The sequence below is a fragment of the Ictalurus furcatus genome, chromosome 5 (genome assembly GCF_023375685.1).
Source record: "Ictalurus furcatus strain D&B chromosome 5, Billie_1.0, whole genome shotgun sequence".
Taxonomy (NCBI): domain Eukaryota; kingdom Metazoa; phylum Chordata; class Actinopteri; order Siluriformes; family Ictaluridae; genus Ictalurus; species Ictalurus furcatus.
This window is the reverse complement of record NC_071259.1, coordinates 16531263-16549481: the sequence shown is the minus strand read 5'-3', so window position 1 is coordinate 16549481 and position 18219 is coordinate 16531263. Positions and strand designations below refer to the sequence as shown.

Genomic DNA, 18219 nt, shown 5'->3' with positions numbered 1-18219 from the left:
ATCTATTATAATACTCCGCGAGGTGTACAGGGACGCGAGCGGTATGTATCCCGAATATAATCAGCCGTATATAACCGAATAGAACCATTTTTTGCACTCGTCAATTCACTTTTTAATGCACTTTTTTGTTGTAGGCTTCAGAGTGTTACATTCTTTCAGCAGTCAGTTATAGGCCTAACACAGGCTATTCAAGGGGGGCTCAAAGATGACCAGATAAAAATATTTTTATTTTACTAATTTATTTATTTAAAGTTATATTGTGCCTTGTTGGTAGCCTATGCCTGCTGGAATGAAGAAAAAATGTTCAGTGTTAAATAAATATTTTGAAATTGTAGTTTTTGTAATTGATTTTTTTCTTTGAAAAGCAAGACAAAATAGTAAAAAGCACAGTTTGACTATTTAATTTATGCAGTGGTGAAAAAAATGGAAAAATACATGGAAAAAACCCCCCAAAAAATGTGTTCGGTATTCGGCCTTCCGCCAAGTTTTTCATTCTATTCGGCTTCGGCTTCGGCCAAGAATTTTTCATTTTGGTACATCCCTATTAAATGTTTCACTGAGATTCTGCATTTGCATCCGTCTCTAAATCAATATTGTGACACTAGTATTCCCTGTACACCAGTTCAAAAGGACTCGGTCAGTTCCTTTGCGCATGTATAAGTATTTATGTCTGTATACAGGTTTATGCTTATTCTTGTCTTAATTTTACTTGGCAGGCTTTTAACCTTTTTGTGGCGGTTCTGTGCTGTTTTTCAGGGATCAGTTAGGAACTTTGACACTTTTAAGACTATTTTGGCATTTCTAATTATAGTCTGCTCAGAGTAATCTTTACTGCTGTTTATAAATAAAACAGGGAGGAAATGGTATGAGCCGGGAGGAGCTCAGATGAGAGATAAGAGCAAATCCCGCCCATGCTTCAGCAGCTTCACCTGCTGTGACATCTGTAAATGTTTGCCCCTCTCCCTGCTCTTTTAATAACCACCTTCTCGATCTGGCACCCATATTTATTAGAACATAAACAGACACTCCTTTTAAGAGATGCCTCTGTTAAACTGCTTTAGGGGGATGGGAGTAGAGCTTTTATCATGCAGCATCTAACCCCAGTGAGAACATAAACATTTACACAGAGAAATGGGTCTGGGGCTAAGGGTAATTCAGAGTCAATGTATAATAGAACCTGAGGTTATAAGATGCTTGATTGTCAGAGTTTTCTACCGGGGGGCAGTCTGTGGAGGATAATGTCCCTTAGGTCTCTGTATATTGTGTTATACTGTGCTATGTTTTTTGAGTGAAAAAGGCTGAAATAAATGAATAAGATTATTGCCAAGAATGAATGTCATGAAGCACTAACTACCCACTTCTACATACAAGCTCACAGATGTCCACAATTGGTTAATGCTGCTCTGATGGCTGTGGCATTGTTCAGAATCAAATTCTTATTATTTTCTAACAATAGGATAAACATTTTTTGTGCCACTCAGGAGCCTATAAACTTTTATTGTACAGTAATAGTCTTGGTTTGTTTTATCATCTCATGGTTAGTAGGGGCATGTTGAAGTTTATATAAAAGTCTACAATATAATAAAATGCTTTTGCTGGTCTTAGTGTGCTGTGGACATTATACAACAAAATACACAAACACAATGGGTAATAATGTTTCTGTATACTTTTTTTGCATCATTATTTGAAACAGTATGTCTTTGACTTTGACTTATACCTCAAGCCATTAGGGAAACTGTAGTACAACTGCTAATGTGGCAGTTGAGTCTACCCAGCTAACTCCTGCACTTGTAATGTTCCAGACATGGAGTTAAACATTTTACTTTTGAAGGTCAAGAAAAGCCTACTGTATATGTAGTACATTTCTCAAGCCAAGACGAAATTGTTTCACAACAAGTTTCAAGGTGTTTGTGGCACCACTATGGGTTTTGGGTTGCATTGAAATCCAAGCAAAAGAGTAAATGTCTCCTGCCAGCACACAATCATCTCCTCTAGTGTTGTCATTTAAAAACTTCAAAAAGTTTTTAAAAAGCCATCAGCATGAGATAGTGAGGCAGCGAGTATAGATGTGGGATGGAAGGGCCTATGAGAGGAAAGGAGTATACAGTGATTTTTTCTACACAGTCATTCACTCATAGAATGAAAAAATTTATTGCCTTCAATAAAATGATCATATCCTGTCCATTAGTTCAAATTCCACAGTGGCATGTGTAATTACAGCATTGTGTGATTCTGTGTATACTTGCAGCTTCCACAATGACTGCAATTTACTGTTCTTTCTTAAATCTGGCTTTCTTTTTCAGTTTGTCTGAGTTATTGATTTCAAACTAAAGCACAATAGACTTTGTCTCAAGCTAAGTGTTTAGATATTTTTATATGTTTGTCAGGGGTGTTTAGGTTTTTTGTGAGAGTGCAGTTATACAAATTCTGCATTCTCAACTTCAAAATACAGTGTTGGCTAGGCTAGTGAGGCCGCCCCGTTGATCTCTGCTGTTGGCTGGGCTGGTGAGGCCGCCCCCTCGGCCTCAGCCATTAGCTGGTTTGTGGAGGCCACCCCCTCAGGCTCTAGCATAAGCTGCACTGGAGAGGCCACTTCCTCTGCCTCTGGTGTGATCTCTGCTGTCGCACTGCTGCCTGTGTTCAGCTGACTAGGCTTGGCTGATGCACAGGTTGTAGCCCTCCTCCAAATATTTTTTGAGGGAGCCCAGCCTGGAACTGGTCCAGGATAATCTTGATTTGATTGAACTCCCATTGATTCTCCTGGATCTGCTTGGCCTGGTCAGGCAAGATTTGAATCAATTCCACTGCATCCATGGTTGGGTCTAGCATTCTGTCACAGATTGGTAGGAGACGGATGCAAGTGCGGAGTCTTTCATTCAAAGTGAACACACGTGAACAAGAATTAAGACTACTTAACATAAACACACACACAAACTATACAGACATGAAACACACATGAACATGGCATGGATATAATAACATACAGCGACGCTACTCACTACAGAATCTAGACAGAGTGCTATACAAAACATGACTTAAATACTGGTGTTCATTAACGCAAAATGTGAATCAGGTACAAACAGTCATGTGACGTGAGTGTTGTGCTCAGGTGGCTGATGGGAATTGTAGTCCTGCTGTAGTCCTGAAAGGGGGGACCTTTCAACAGGATAATGATCCTAATCACTCTAGCAAATCCACCAAGGAATGGCTCATAAAGAAGAAATGGAGGTTTGTGGAATGGCCTAGTCAAAGCCCAGATTTGAATCCCATTTAAATGTTGTGGGGGGATTTGAAATGGGCAGTTCATGCAAGAAAACCCTTAAACATCTTGCAACTTAAAGAATATTGTATGTCAGAGACTGGTGGAGAATTATGCAAAATGCCTATAAAGTTATTTCTGCTAAAGGGGGCAATGCTAGATTCTGAGGCCAAGGGTGTACTTACTTTTTCACAGAAGAATATTACATCTGTTATTATTTCTGTTGAATAAATGATTGAAAAAGCTGATTTTCCTTGTGGTTTTTTTCAAGTATATCAACTTTATTAATAGGCACTGTTTTAAAGAGGATCAAATGTTTGCTTGTCCAAATATGTCAAAAGAGCTAACAATTTCCATGGAGTGTACTTAATTTTTCATGTGACTATATCAACAATTGTTTTGTTATATTCTGCTGTTCACTGTAGTCATATGAGTACATTGTCATGTGTATGGATCATGTGTTCAAAGTTCTTGCAATAAATATCTCCTGTTCTTGTGTATATTTTCAAATAAAAATTTCTGAAGTTTTTATAGGTGTTGTATTTTTCTTATTCATTTTGCTGTCTCTCTGGCTTACTCTCTCTCCTCAGGCCGTGTGTCTCTGATACGGGGAGCGTCTCTAGTGGTTGATGGCTTGACTCTGGAGGATGAAGGCTGGTTTGAGTGTCGCATACTTTTGCTGGACAGAACAGCTGATGAGTTCAGAAATGGCACATGGACTTTCCTGTCAATCACAGGTATGATTCCTCACAGCTTGAGAATTTAGCCTGAACTGATTTAGCCTAGACTGATTCGGTTTGTGGTGGATTCTGAGCCCATGGGACCCTGCAGGGGGGGTACACCCAAGATAGGAACACCAGTCTATCTCATCATGACTACACACACATTCAGACTTAGGGGCAACTGAGAGTCAGGAATCCACATACTTGCATGGTTTATGAGAGATTGGTGGAAACCCATGTGGATATGGGGAGAATATGCAAAACTCCACACAGACAGTAACCCATGCTCATTTATCAGTGATTTGAGCTAGAAAGTAACATTTGAATGTTCCACCTTAGAAAGCAGTGTGTAGAGATAATAATGATTTAAATTACAAAAACAAATGTTAAAAATGTTAGAAATATACACATTTCATACATTTATGTTTATACACATACTGTATATGCTGCCAGTATAAATGTTGTATAAATCTTGTGATTTATACATAATGCATATGTAATAAAGTCTTGCAAGTGTAAGTGATCTATGTGATTGTCTTGTGATACAAAGCTTTAAGCAGGGATTTATAACAAGAAGAGGCTGAACACTTCAAGTACTGCAGTGTACATGAGCGTTTTACACAATGCTGTGTATTTTGGCACTATGCTAACAACAGTGTTTGAGCATGCTGTATCATCTGAAATGTGTGTGTGTGTGTGTGTGTGTGTGTGTGTGTGTGTGAGTGACCAAGAGCAACACATTTTTTATCTTTCACATTCACACATTTTTGCTTGTTTTTTCATTTTGTTTTACTCACATCCCCAAGACACTCACACATATTTTTAAAACATCAGTGCTCGTGACAGATCTCTTCACATTACAGCTCAGAGCTCAAATGAGGAGTCTTGTCTTATTCGCCTTTGACTGGTCGCCTTTGAGATGTTCTTCCAAAACTTTTGCTCACATATTTTATATTAAATAGTGCCTGTTTGTTTTCCAAGTTATGAATGGCTCTATGCATTTGGGAAATCTTTGTTTTGTTGTTTTGTGCTTAATGGGTTTAGTCATGCTTTACTGATGGCTATGATTACTTAATCATTTGTGATTGGACCAAAGTGAAAAAACAGATGTTAAAAGTTTTTATTATATGTATATGTGATTAGATAAATATTGCAGGTGTGTTTGGCCATATAGGTAGAGTATAATAGTTCTCCATTAGCTAAAGTCTGCATGAATTTTTCCCCTTTCCTCTTCACTGTAGCTCCTCCAGTGTTTATAAAGATACCCCCTTCCTTTGTGGAGGTCCTTTTGGGGGAATCTCTCACCCTTAGCTGTGGTGCACATGGCAACCCAAAACCAAAAGTCATCTGGAGAAAAGAGGACAACACACTGGTGGAAGAAGACAAGATTAAGGTAGTAAACTAAAGATTGCTTAAAAGACACAATTGCAGAGCATGGTTTGCTGATTTGTGAAATGCTTTTATCAGTGTAAACCCATCATTTGCTGGCCAGCAAACTCAAACTCATTAAACTCTCGTTGTGTAGCTCTCACTATTAGTAAGAATTACTTGGCCTCAAAGTCAGTTTGGCAACAACAAATTTATGCACAAGTTAATATTACAGGATGGCAGGTATTAAATTTTCAGGGGCATGTTTCTGCCATTTCAAGTCAAAATAAAAGTGTTTGAGTGTTCTCAAAATGATGTTTCATATTGGATTTTCACCATATTTTTATACATATAATGCCATAATTAGCATTCAAAGAATATCTGTGAAAAGTGTAATGTCTAAACTTTTGCATTCATATCATATTTTGAGTTTTGAGTGATTTTTTGACACATCTCACCACCTTAAATCAGTGTTATATTTGACACCAAATTAGAAATACATTCAGTTTACCCTTGTGGGATTTTCTTAAAGATCTGAATAGGCCTCAACTATTGACTTCAATTGGACTTTATATGGTTTCATATTGTTTCTTTCTCTTTGCATCATTTTCACAATTATTCCCAAATCCCACAACACACCCACCAACTAACTGCCAAATTTATCAGATTACACACACAAATTACCACTCTCTGTTTGGGATCCTAGAAAAACAGCACTAGAGAGGTCAAAATTAACTTTAAAATTATACCTATAATAAATGAAATGTTACATGCAGTGGAAGATTAATATAATAATAGGAAACATAGGGGACCAGTCAGATTCAACATAGTAAAAGTCAAAGTAGAATTACATGCATTAAATTGTTGTAGTACTTAAATAAATTAATCAAAACAATTGTTGAAACTGAGATATGCATGTAACATTTCTCTTTTAACTATTGACATTGTTGTTCCCATCAGGTAATCAATGGAACCTTATCTTTGGTCAAGGTTACCAGGGAAACAGCAGGAATGTACAAGTGTCACATATCCAACTCTGAGGGAAACTTGACTCACATTACCCAACTACAGGTTAAAGGTCAGTGATCCTGACTCATCCATGTGAGGGAACAAAGCAAGAGGTACTGTTTGGCACAGTGGGGCTTAACCAGGTTAGTTTGGCTCTAGAGGCATTAAATATTAACTTAGAGAAGCAAGTATCCTGGACCAGGCTTCATGACCGTAATGAAAGTCTGTAGACAATCCCTTAACCTTAATCCTTTAAATTTTTCTTACTTTATTTATACACATTTCAGGTAACAGTGTCTCTCACCTCAAATGCGACAACACTTCTCAGAACCATAATACAGATTTTGCAAATCTGTATGTTGTAAGCAAAATGAAACACTGCCTCAAAAACCATAAACACGCTTCTCAAAGTGAAATGTTTGCATCCCAAATACACTTATCTACAAGTGTGTATTACAACAAGAAATGTTTCCCCGTGCTGCTCTAATCGTTTGTGAATGTACATTTGTGTCATTGTTGTGTCCATCAATAGAAAATTGCATAGATGTGTAATTCTTTATATCATTCTTTTAATACTTTGTCCTTCCTTTTTTGTTTTGCTGTATACAAGTGGAAAAAATTTTACCAAAATAGACACTACATTTGCATAGGAAGAATTCATTAAACATAAAAGTAAACAAACACTAAGAAAATTAGAACTGATCCTTTCTGTTTGTTCAACGACTCTTTTCCACAGTACACCACATATAATGTTCTCTTTATCCAAATGATATTCGAAAAGTTTAGGTCTCTCAAAGCATGGTTGGTGACAAGGACAACTAGTGTAGCCTGAATTTCAGGCTGAATTTCATTTGAGACTGTTTGGCTCCTCATCCTCTACCTCTCTGTACATATTTTCATTTGCCTATATCCTTGTCTATTATCCAGCAGTTTGTAGCACAGGCCTTTTTAGTTGCTGTTCATATTTGTCTGTGTGTTTGGGCTCACTGGAAGAATAATTTTTGTTCCTGATAACTGTGTGCTACATGTTGCATATTCTCCCTATGTGTGAGTTTTCTGCCTCATGCCCAGTGTTCCCGGCACAGACTCTAGATCCACTGCAATCCGGATCAGGATTAAGATTAAGACAGTTTTTGGGGGCACGGTGGCTTAGTGGTTAATACGTTTGCTTCACACTTCCAGGGTTGAGGGTTCAATTCCTATGTGTGCAGAGTTAGCATGCTCTTTATGGGGGTTTCCTCTGGGCACTCCAGTTTCCTCCCCCAGTCCAAAGACATGCATTGTAGGCTGATTGCCCAGCAATGGATTGGCACCCTGTCCAGGGTGTCCCCCACCTTGTGCCCCAGTAAGGATAAGCGGTACAGAAAATGGATGGAAGACAGTTTCTTTGCATTGTATTTTCTATAGAAAAACATTTTAACTTAATTTTTCTTACTGGGCTATTGAAACCGAAGCATAGTGAAAAGCTGTTTAATGTTTGTGCTGGTAAGGTCATTTTACATTCATTCATTTTTAGATTTATGCACTTTTTTGTTTTGGCTTGAGAGTATCATGAAAATGTGTTTAGAGGTGGTTTAGTGTGTGAAATAATGAATGAGTTTATAATGTTTTGCACCAATGGCTCAGGCAAAAGACAAATGAGCTTTGGTTCTTTAGAAATGTGTAAATAACAGAATATAAGCAATGATAAAAATCCTACTGTAAATCCTGCATCTTAGAAGTCATATAAGAGAATAAATAGTGCCACCTGTTGTTTATTTCTAGATGAGCAGCTTCTATAAACATTAATTACAAAAGATTAAATCAGGATTTGTACCATATTTTGTTTGTAATTTTGGGTCCTATTCCTGGTTTCAAACAGGTTCTCCAGTCATTGTTATTTCCCCTGAGGACACCACCATGAACATGTCCCAGGATGCAGTTCTGCAGTGCCATGCTGATGCATACCCATCTAACCTCACATATGAGTGGCAGAAAGAAGGGGAAAATGTCCATTATGTTGAGTGAGTACTCAGTTCATCTTTACCTCTGTGATAGGCTAATTTCTATGTAGATCAAGTGTAGTTATAGTACTAACCTTTAAACCCCATTCTATTATTCTGTCATGTAACTTAAAGCATATAATGCTAAAGTGAAGCTATTATTCTTAACCTAGTAGCATAATTTAGTGCTATAACTAATATGCCTAACCCCTTAGATAGACATAAAGGAAACTCCTACTGCTTTATTAATCAAAGAGCCCCAGTCATTTAGAGAATATTTTAATGATATGCCTATGTGATTATAGTTGCTAAAAAATATAATATAGTAAATATGTAGGTATAATATGGTGTGTGTGTGTGTGTGTGTGTGTGTGTGTATACCCAGCAAAAAAGAAATGTCCCTTTTTCAGGAGGCTGTATTTTAAAGATAATTTTGTAAAATCCAAATAAGCTTTACAGATCTTTATTGGAAAGGATTTAAACGATGTTTTTCATGCTTGTTCAATGAACCATAAACAATTATTGCACATGCACCTGTGGAACAGTCCTTAAGAGACTAACAGTTTACAGGCGGTAGGCAATTAAGGTCACAGTTACAATAACTTAGGACACTAAAGAGACCACTCTACTGACTCTGAAAAACACCAGAAGAAAGATGCCTAGGGGGCCTGCTCACCTGCGTGAACATGCCATAGGCCTGCTGCAGGGAGGCATGAGGACTGCAGATGTGGCCAGAGCAATAAACTGCAATGTCTGTAATGTAAGATGCCTAAGACAGGGAAACAGGAAGGACAGCTGGTCGTCCTTGCAGTGGCAAACCACATTTAACCGTGTGTCCCCCCCAGACGTAACTAAGAACTTGCAAATGCTTTGGTGTAAGAGTGGGGTAACATCTCACAGCAAGAACTGACAAATCTGGTGCAGTCCATGAGGATGAGCTGCACTGTAGTATTTAAAGCAGTTACTTTTGATATTGAATGCCACAGCTTATTTGAGTATTGTTGCTGACCATGTTTATCCCTTCATGGTCACAATTTATCTATTTTCTAATGGATACATCCAGCATGATAATGCACTATGTCACAAATCAAAAGTCATCTCAAAATGGATTCATGAACATGACAATGAGTTCAGTGTTCTTCAGTGGCCTTTGCAGTCACCATATCTGTATCCAATAGAACATCTTTGGGATGTGGTAGAAGGGGGGCTTCGCAGCATGAACGTGCACCTGGAGAATCTGCAGGAATTGTGTGATGCAGTCATGTCAACATGTACTAGAATCTCTAAGGAAGGGAGGCCCTACCCAGTATTAGTATAGTGTTCCCAATAACATGCTAGGTGAGTGTAGGTAGGTAGGTAGATATATAGATATTACTTGTTCTACACTGTAGTAAGATGTTTTATTATATTTAATCCTTTGTTAACACACACAATGTGTGCATGTCTTCATAGATCTCTGAAGTCTCGTGTAAAGATCCTGGTGGATGGTTCTCTACTCATTCCTGAGTTAATCCCTGAAGACTCAGGAAACTACACCTGCATTCCCTCCAATGGGTTACTGACTCCACCCTCGGCTTCTGCTACCCTCAAAGTGAAATGTAAGTATTGTGTTTAAAGACTGTCTGACCAAGACCTGCTGCATAATAGTCAAAGTACTTTAGCATATATCAAAATGTATATGCATTATTTGAACAGTAATTTGCTACTCTCTAGTTTGTTACTGTATGGTACAATTTGTTACGCTAGTTTGTTTCGTCTATCCTATCTCAATTTCTTAGATCCTGCACAGGTGGTGCGGATGCCCAGAGAGACTTATCTCCCTGCTGGCATGGGCGGAACAATTGTGTGCCCAGTTCAAGCTGAACCTCCGATGCTGTTTGTCAACTGGACCAAAGATGGTGCCTCACTGGATGTACGCCAGGTACTGAACAAAATAATGCATATCCATCACCCTAGTTATCACAAATACATAAATAGAATATTTCTCAACAATAAAGTTTGTTTTCTGTTTGTTGGTTAGTACCCAGGTTGGATGATAAACTCAGAAGGCTCCTTGTTCATAGACACAGCCAATGATGATGCAGTAGGCATGTACACCTGCACTGCCTACAACAGTTATGGGACTATGGGTCATTCTGAACCTACGAAAGTTATTCTGAAGGTACAGGAGTCTACAAATAATCTGAGATGTGTAACTGGCTCTGACAAATGTTTTTTTAAACTTCTACACACAAAGATTGTACACACTAGACAATTATAATTCTATTTATATGCATATGAGACCATAAATAAACAAAAAGCAGGTGTGATATGAACCACTTATGGTTATAAGTGGTAGAGGAGATGGGTTAGACCAAAAGCTTGTGATTTATAAAGGGGCTTACGAGTAGGAGACTGTGTACCCATGGCTCTATATATCTGATAATTCTTGGTGTGTGCTTTATTTGTTTATTTGGTTTTTGGTACATGCATACACCCACACTGGAATCTGTGCAAAACATTAAAAAAATGAAGCCCCAGATTTGAAGAGTTCCTGGATTGGTCATTAACATTCCTTCTCTTTTACAGGATCCCCCACTGTTTCAGGTGTCCCCCAGGGCTGAGTACCTACAGGAAGTTGGTAGAGAGCTGATCATTCCCTGCCAAGCACATGGGGACCCAGCACCTAATATCACCTGGACCAAAGTGAGCACTAACTTTCCTAAGATAACGATAAAGAAATGGCAACAAATTATATTAAGACCTTCTTCTTTGACACACTAAGTTCATATTCAGAATATGTTACAATATTGCTGTGCTGCTCATTTTCAGAATGTTTTCTGGTCTCGTATTGCAGGCTGGGAGTACACTTTTCTCACAATTTACTGTTTTGTCCAATGGTTCTCTGGTTCTGCGTCCAGTCAGCAAAAATCATCAAGGAGCATGGGAATGTCATGCTACCAACTCCGTGGCCACAGTCAGTAAAGGCACTGTGGTTCTAGTGTTAGGTGAGTGAAGAGCATTTAGAGAGAAAAGCATTTAACATTGCAAACTTAATTATTTTTGTGTTTTGCATTGTCTTCATGCATAAACTGTTCATGCATTCTCAGGGACAAGCCCCCATGCTGTGACTGGGGTATCTGTAGATCCAGGCACTAACAGTGCCAATGTATCCTGGCAGCCTGGCTTTGATGGAGGATATACCCAGAGGTTCAGCATCTGGTGAGTGACCTTATTTTAGTATATATTATCAGTTGTAGTATGAAGCTTCTAGGCAAGAATGTTAGCTTTTAGTTTTTTATTTTATTGTTCTTTTCTTCACCTCAGGGTGAAGCCCACTAATAGAGAGAAACATGAGTGGACCTCACTCCCAGTCTCCACATCTGAATCCAGGCTCCTTGTGACAGGTCTCCAGCCTGCCACCAGTTACCAGTTCAGCATCTTGCCCCAGAACAAGTTGGGCTCTGGCCCATTCAGTGGGATTGTCACCATCATGACCCTTGGTCAGTAGTATAGCCTTGGCTAAGTGTCTCTGAAATTTCTGACCCTGTGTTTACTACATTCTCATTTACTTAAAGTTGTTATATTGTTGCTGTTGTAATTATTTTCTGCTAACTATCTCGTTATATGTATTTTAAAATTATGATCAGTGTACTCCATTTAAATATGGTTGCAATCAAAATTGTTCAACCCCCATTGCAAGTCAGGTTTATTTACAAAATGTCAGGTTTATTTACACAATTGTCTGAAAATCATCATATAAATAAGCCACAATTGTTTTGGGATTCTGTTCTGTGGAGCGATGAAAGAAAACTGGAACTCTTTGGCACAATGGATCAGCGGTATGTCTGGAGACTGGAGAAGTCATTATAGGTTGCATTTTCAGTTGAATTTGGGGAAACCACTTGAAGCATTCATTGTATTGAACTATTTCAATTGCTTTTGTTTGATTTGTTCATTGCAAACAGCTGAAAGACTGTACATTTTGACAATAAACCTGATTTGCAATGGGGGTTGAATAATTTTGATTGCAACTGTAAACTGTATTTTCTGATATTATGATTGTGATGTTGATCTGGCTATTTTGTTTCCCATATTCAGGGCCTCCAACATATCCACCCACTGTAGTAACTGATGTAGCAGCCCTACTTGCTCCCACCTCACTGTCAGTCAATTACACAGCAGTGGGTGTGCTGCTGCAGTGGCTGCCACCCTGTGCTCAGTCTCCACTGATCAAAGCCTTTGTGCTCCAGGCAAGTCAGGAGATGGGTGAATGGGTTACACTTGATAGAGAAATCAATGTCAACTCCACAGAAATCCTTGTTCAAGGACTGACAAGAGTAAGTTTGACAAGAGTAAAAATGACATGCAACAGAAACCAACACTGAGGCATATAAATTTATTGTTGCTTAATTTCCACACCATAGGACTCTTACTATGAGCTGAGGCTGCTGTCACGTGGAGCTAGAATAGTCAGTGATCCCAGCGAATCAGTCAGTATCACCACTAAAGGTAAGCATAAAAACATGACAGTAATTCATTTATTAACCATCATAGTCATATTAGCTGAGGACCATCAGTTTTTCCAGTATTTCCATTGCGACACTAGCTGCGTTTACATGGACAACAATAATCCACTCTTAACCCGATTAAGACCATACTTTGATTAAGAAACTACCATGTAAACAGCAATTTTTACTTACCTTCATCTAATTAAGGTCATACACGAATTAAGCTCTAATCGAATTAAGACAGGTGGAATACTCCTGTTTTAGTTGCATTATGGACGTGTATTACAGACATGTAAACTTCGGGGTTACACATGTAACCCTGTTCCCTGAGAAGGAAACAAGACGTTGCATTTAGCATAACAGTATGGGAACGCCCTTGCGCACGTGACCGGTATCTGAAGCTTGTGTAAAATCATGCCTCTACTTATAGGCCTGCCATGATCAGGTGACGTGGCAATTAAGCGCGTCGCATGATATATATATATATATATGGCACCTGTGAACCACGCCGCAAGCCTCTATTATCTGAAGCGAAGACGCAATTCACAGGCTTGCCCCGGTATGACAAAGCTATGCAATGTCTCGTTCCCTTCTCAGGGAACAGGGTTACATGGGTAACCCCGATGTTCCCTTTCAAAGGGAACTTCGATGTTGCATTTAAAATGGGGCCCCTGACAGACCTTCCAAGACCACAGAAAGGTCCCAGGAAGGTATTCGCGGCCTGCAGATGGGCCTCAGCCGTCCGACACCACGCGTGAACCTCGAAGTTAGATGATGTTGCCCCACAGAGGCTCCATCAACAGGGGCATGGCTGGCTGAAATGGCGGCCACGTAAACCCTGATTGTAGAAGGAGCCAACCCTGCTGAGAAACGTTCTTGTAAGAACTCCAGGACTGTAGCTATTGCGCAGTTCACTGGGTCTAGCTGACGTTCCTCACACCACAAGACAAAAAGCTGCCACATCAATGCATACAATTTCCTTGTGGATGGTGCTCTAGTGTTTAACATGGTCTGTACAACCTCAGTTGTGAGACCAGAATCTATGAGCTGGTGCCCCTCAGGGGCCAGGCCCACAGTTTCCATAGTTCTGGCCGAGGGTGATAAATCAGCCCTCCGGCTTGAGACAGTAGATCCCTGCGGATGGGAATCTCTCAAGGAGTGCCGTCAAGCAGGGAAGTTATCTCCGAGAACCATATTCAAGCTGGCCAATAAGGTGCTACTAGCAGCAGACGTAGATGGTCTTGGCTAGAACTTGTGGGAGCAGAGCGATCCAGGGGAAGGCATATAGACGTGACCTCAGCCACATGTGCACCATGGCATCCAGCCCCAGTGGTGCAGGAGGAGTGAGGGCGAACCACAGCGGGCAGTGTGTTGTCTCCTCGGAGGCGAACACATCCACTTCCGCTTGTCCGAACCTCCACCATATGAACTCCACCACTTGTGGATGGAGCCTCCAACCCCCAGGCCTCAGCCCCTGCCTCGACAGGATGTCTGCCCCTTCATTCCGGCTGCCCGGAATGTACATTGCACTCACTGACAAGAACTTTCCCTCTGCCAAGAGAAGGATTAGTTGCGCCTGCCTGAACAGGGGGCGTGAATGTAACCCTCCCTGGTGGTTGATATATGAGACCACCGCTGTGTTGTCTGACACAACTAGCACATTGTGACCTCTCAACTGAGGAAGAAAGAACTTCAGTGCTAGGAATACGGCCCGCATCTCTAGGCGATTTATATGCCACTCCAGATGAGGGCCGCTCCAAAGACCGTGAGCTGGACAGCCATTTAAGTCTGCACCCCAGCCCGTGAGGGACGCGTCTGTCATTACCGTCTTGCGGTAAGGAGACGCCCCTAGAGTGTGACCCGAGGCTAGGAACTGCGGGCACCTCCAAATACTCAGAGCACGTAGGCATCGCCATGTGACACTGATTACTCTCAGAGGTTTCAGCCACCACTGAAACAGTCTCATGTGCAATAGGCCCAACGGTATGACGTTGGCTGCAGCTGCCATACGGCCCAACAGCCTCTCGTAAAGACTGGAGGGGATGCCCAGACCTAGCTTTACCTTGCTCAAAGCTGATAGGATCGATTGTACGTGTGTTGGAGATAAAAACGCACTCATCATAGTAGAATCCCATAGAACCCCTAGAAAAGTTGTCCTCTGCACTGGAGAAAGCATACTTTTCTTGAGGTTCAACCTGAGCCCCAAGCTCCTCATGTGGGAACCGCCTGTTCCCTGGATCGTGCTAGAATTAACCAGTCGTCCAGGTAGTTTAGTACATGGATGCCCTGGAGTCGTAAGGGAGCCAGAGCAGCATCCATGTACTTTGTGAAGGTGCGAGGGGATAAAGCTAGCCTGAAGGGAAGAACCCGAAATTGGTATGTGTTTTCTCCAAACGCAAACCTCAGGAACTTCCTGTGACTGGGCGATATTCCTATGTGGAAATATGCATCTTTCAGATCTATCGTTACAAACCAGTCCTCGGACTGAATCTGTGGCATGATAAGTTTGAGCGTCAGCATCTTGAACCTGTATTTCCGAAGAGTACGGTTCAGATGACGCAGATCTAAAATTGGCCGCATACGCCCATCTTTTTTGCGGACCAGGAAATAACGGCTGTAAAAACCTCCCTCCCTTAGGGAACGGGGTACATGTTCTTTGGCCTCTTTGTCCAAAAGGGAACTTACTTCCTGCGCTAACACTGGGCTCTGCTCTGTGCTGACAACTGTGGTGAGCACACCTCTGAACCGGGGGGGTCGAGCTCTGAACTGGACCTCGTAACGCTTTTCTATGGTAGACAGAACCCATGGGGACCCAGCGTGGAAACTACTGCCAAATGATCTTTCAGTGATGCTAGCTTTTCCACATTTCGTTGGAGGGAAAGCATCAGATTTCCGTCACCCTGTGACAGCTTGCTGACCAGAGAAGACTGAAAACGTGGGATGGCCTTGGCCAGGGCAGGCTAACTGCCCTAGCAACCTCATGTCCCCTGATATGTCCCTCCGTGGCCCATCAGGACCATTCCTTCCTTGCCTGCTTTGCTTTTATGATCATTCTTAGATAAGGCCTCTTAGCAGGCTGTAGTTGTGGCCGCCCGGTCCCCCTGGTTTTCTGCGGGGGGAGGCGGGCCGCCACACTCATCTTCTGCATCTCCCTCACACCAGCGCTGGCCCGGGCTCCACTCATGGAGGCCCGTGCGAACTCGACACGACGGGGAAGGAACTGGCCGAACGCTGCCGTTTGCAAAATAGGGATAGGAAAAATAGGGATAGGAAAGTTTAGAGATATTGAGAAATACAGAGTAGAAATGAAGCGTTTCTTTTTTCTTTTGTCACACAAACCACAGACATGCAGTCTTGCTGAAGATAATAAGGCTGGCGGCGTGGTTCACAGGTGCCATATATATCATGCAACGCGCTTAATTGCCACATCACCTGATCATGGCAGGCCTATAAGTAGAGGCATGATTTTACACAAGCTTCAGATACCGGTCACGTGCGCAAGGGCGTTCCCATACTGATGCTAAATGCACCGTCGAAGTTCCCTTTGAAAGGGAACACCTTATTCACATTATGAACGTCGTGTGAGAGTTTTCACCGCATTTTGTGACAGGACACGATCACACACGGCAGTTTTACGTTTTACGGTGAGCAAGAGAGTTCGGCTGCGTCCCAAACCACATACTTTCCTACTATAGGCCTGTAGTGGGGAAAAATACATGTATCTCGACTACTATATAGACTTTAAGTATGCGGTTTGAGATGCAGACCACGGCTTCAAGCAGTTGTTTATTAGCACGTATAGCATGACAAATAATTAACTGCACTTAAAGCGTTCGTAAAAAAATTCAATAAAAACACCCAAAACTGTATACAGTACCATAACGAAGATGGACTGTATGTTGATACGTGAAATTCTGGAGGGACGTCGGACGGCGTGGTGCGGTGACGTAATGATGCGGGCGGTTAATCTAATTATGTTCTAAAACATGTAAAACGGGAACATGACAGGAGTATTCTAAAAGCGACTCATGTAAACACCTTAATCACATTATTATCTTAATCAGAGTAAGGTCAATAATTAGATTACTGCTGTCTATGTAAACATAGTCACTGTTTTTCATTTAAGTATTGGCTGATATCAATGAAGCCATTTATTTGGTAAACAATCTGCTTTTGTTTGAGAATTTTGTTGTTTTGTTATTGTCAATAATAACAAAATTAATGCAACGTAAATCCAGTCCAGATTTTATCTATAATTATTGTTCACTGGCACCATTAATAACAGAAATACTAGCTAATATCTGCATACAGTGGAAAAAAAGTCTACACACCATTGTTAAAATGGCAGGTTTTTGTGTTGTAAAAAAAAATTAAGATAAATAATGTGAGAACTTTTTCCACTCTCGATGTGAAATTATAACATATACAGATTAAGCAAAAAAACAATCAAACATTTTAGGGAGAAATAAAAAAGTTACAATAACTTGGTTGCATAAGTGTGCACACCCCTCAACTACAGTTACAATCAAAATTATTCAACCCCCATTGAAAATCAGGTTGTCAAAATTTGCACACTTTCAGCTGTTTGCAATGAACAAATCAAACAAACACAATTGAAATAGTTAAACACAACGAATGCTTCAAGTGGTTTCCCCAAATTCAACTGAAAATGCAACTTATAACGACTTCTCCAGTCTCAAAATTAGTCAACCCCCTGAATAGAATCCCTCACAACAGCACAAATATGCAAAACAGGTGTTGTCAACCAAAGGCTTCGTTAGTTGCACCAGGTGTGCTTGAGCTGGAGCACATGAAATACCTGAACTGGCTAGGGGTTTGTTTAGTGTACACTACTTGGACAGGGCAGAAAACAGAAGTTATCAACGGCTGCAACCAGATTTCTGAGAAGGCAGGTTGTGAAAAACCCTCGAGTGACTGCAAAAGACCTGCAGCAAGACTTGGTGGCAACAGGCACCGAGGTTTCAGTGAGCACAGTAAGAGACATACTAAACGCAGAAGGTTTCCATGCCAGAACTCCAACACGTACACCACTACTGACCCAAAAGCACAAGAAAAGTTGGCTCAAAATCATATAAATAAGCCACAGAAGTTTTGGGATTCTGTTCTGTGGAGCGATTAAACAAAACTGGAACTTTTTGGCACAATGGATCAGCGGTATGTCTGGAGGAAGAAGAATGAAGAAAGAACACTATGTCCACAGTCAAGCATGGAAAATTAGCTGTTCGGGTTAAATTGTTGTATTCTCCACTATTATATGTAACAAAGATTTGCTGTTTAAATTGAGCTTCCTGTATTCTCCACCAAAAATGGGGGAAAGGCTAGCAGATCAGCTCGAAAGGAGAAATATGGCTAATTTAGTATTTCTGATC

The 18219-nt window shown here is 40.7% G+C and overlaps 1 protein-coding gene across 2 annotated transcripts in view; it reads left to right on the top strand.

Moving 5' to 3' along the window:
• igsf9b (immunoglobulin superfamily, member 9b) overlaps nt 1-18219 on the top strand; it is a 54049-nt gene that overhangs the window by 20035 nt on the left and 15795 nt on the right. For both annotated transcript variants that reach the window (XR_008385959.1, XM_053624904.1), the window contains exons 4-16: nt 3850-3996; nt 5223-5374; nt 6310-6427; nt 8219-8360; nt 9792-9937; nt 10118-10260; nt 10360-10500; nt 10908-11024; nt 11176-11326; nt 11429-11540; nt 11646-11821; nt 12420-12658; nt 12746-12830. Coding sequence is in view for 1 of the 2 variants with exons in the window: in XM_053624904.1 (XP_053480879.1) it covers nt 3850-3996; nt 5223-5374; nt 6310-6427; nt 8219-8360; nt 9792-9937; nt 10118-10260; nt 10360-10500; nt 10908-11024; nt 11176-11326; nt 11429-11540; nt 11646-11821; nt 12420-12658; nt 12746-12830 (1869 nt within the window). In the remaining variant the exon portion in view is untranslated. The remainder of the gene's footprint in view (nt 1-3849; nt 3997-5222; nt 5375-6309; nt 6428-8218; nt 8361-9791; nt 9938-10117; nt 10261-10359; nt 10501-10907; nt 11025-11175; nt 11327-11428; nt 11541-11645; nt 11822-12419; nt 12659-12745; nt 12831-18219) is intronic.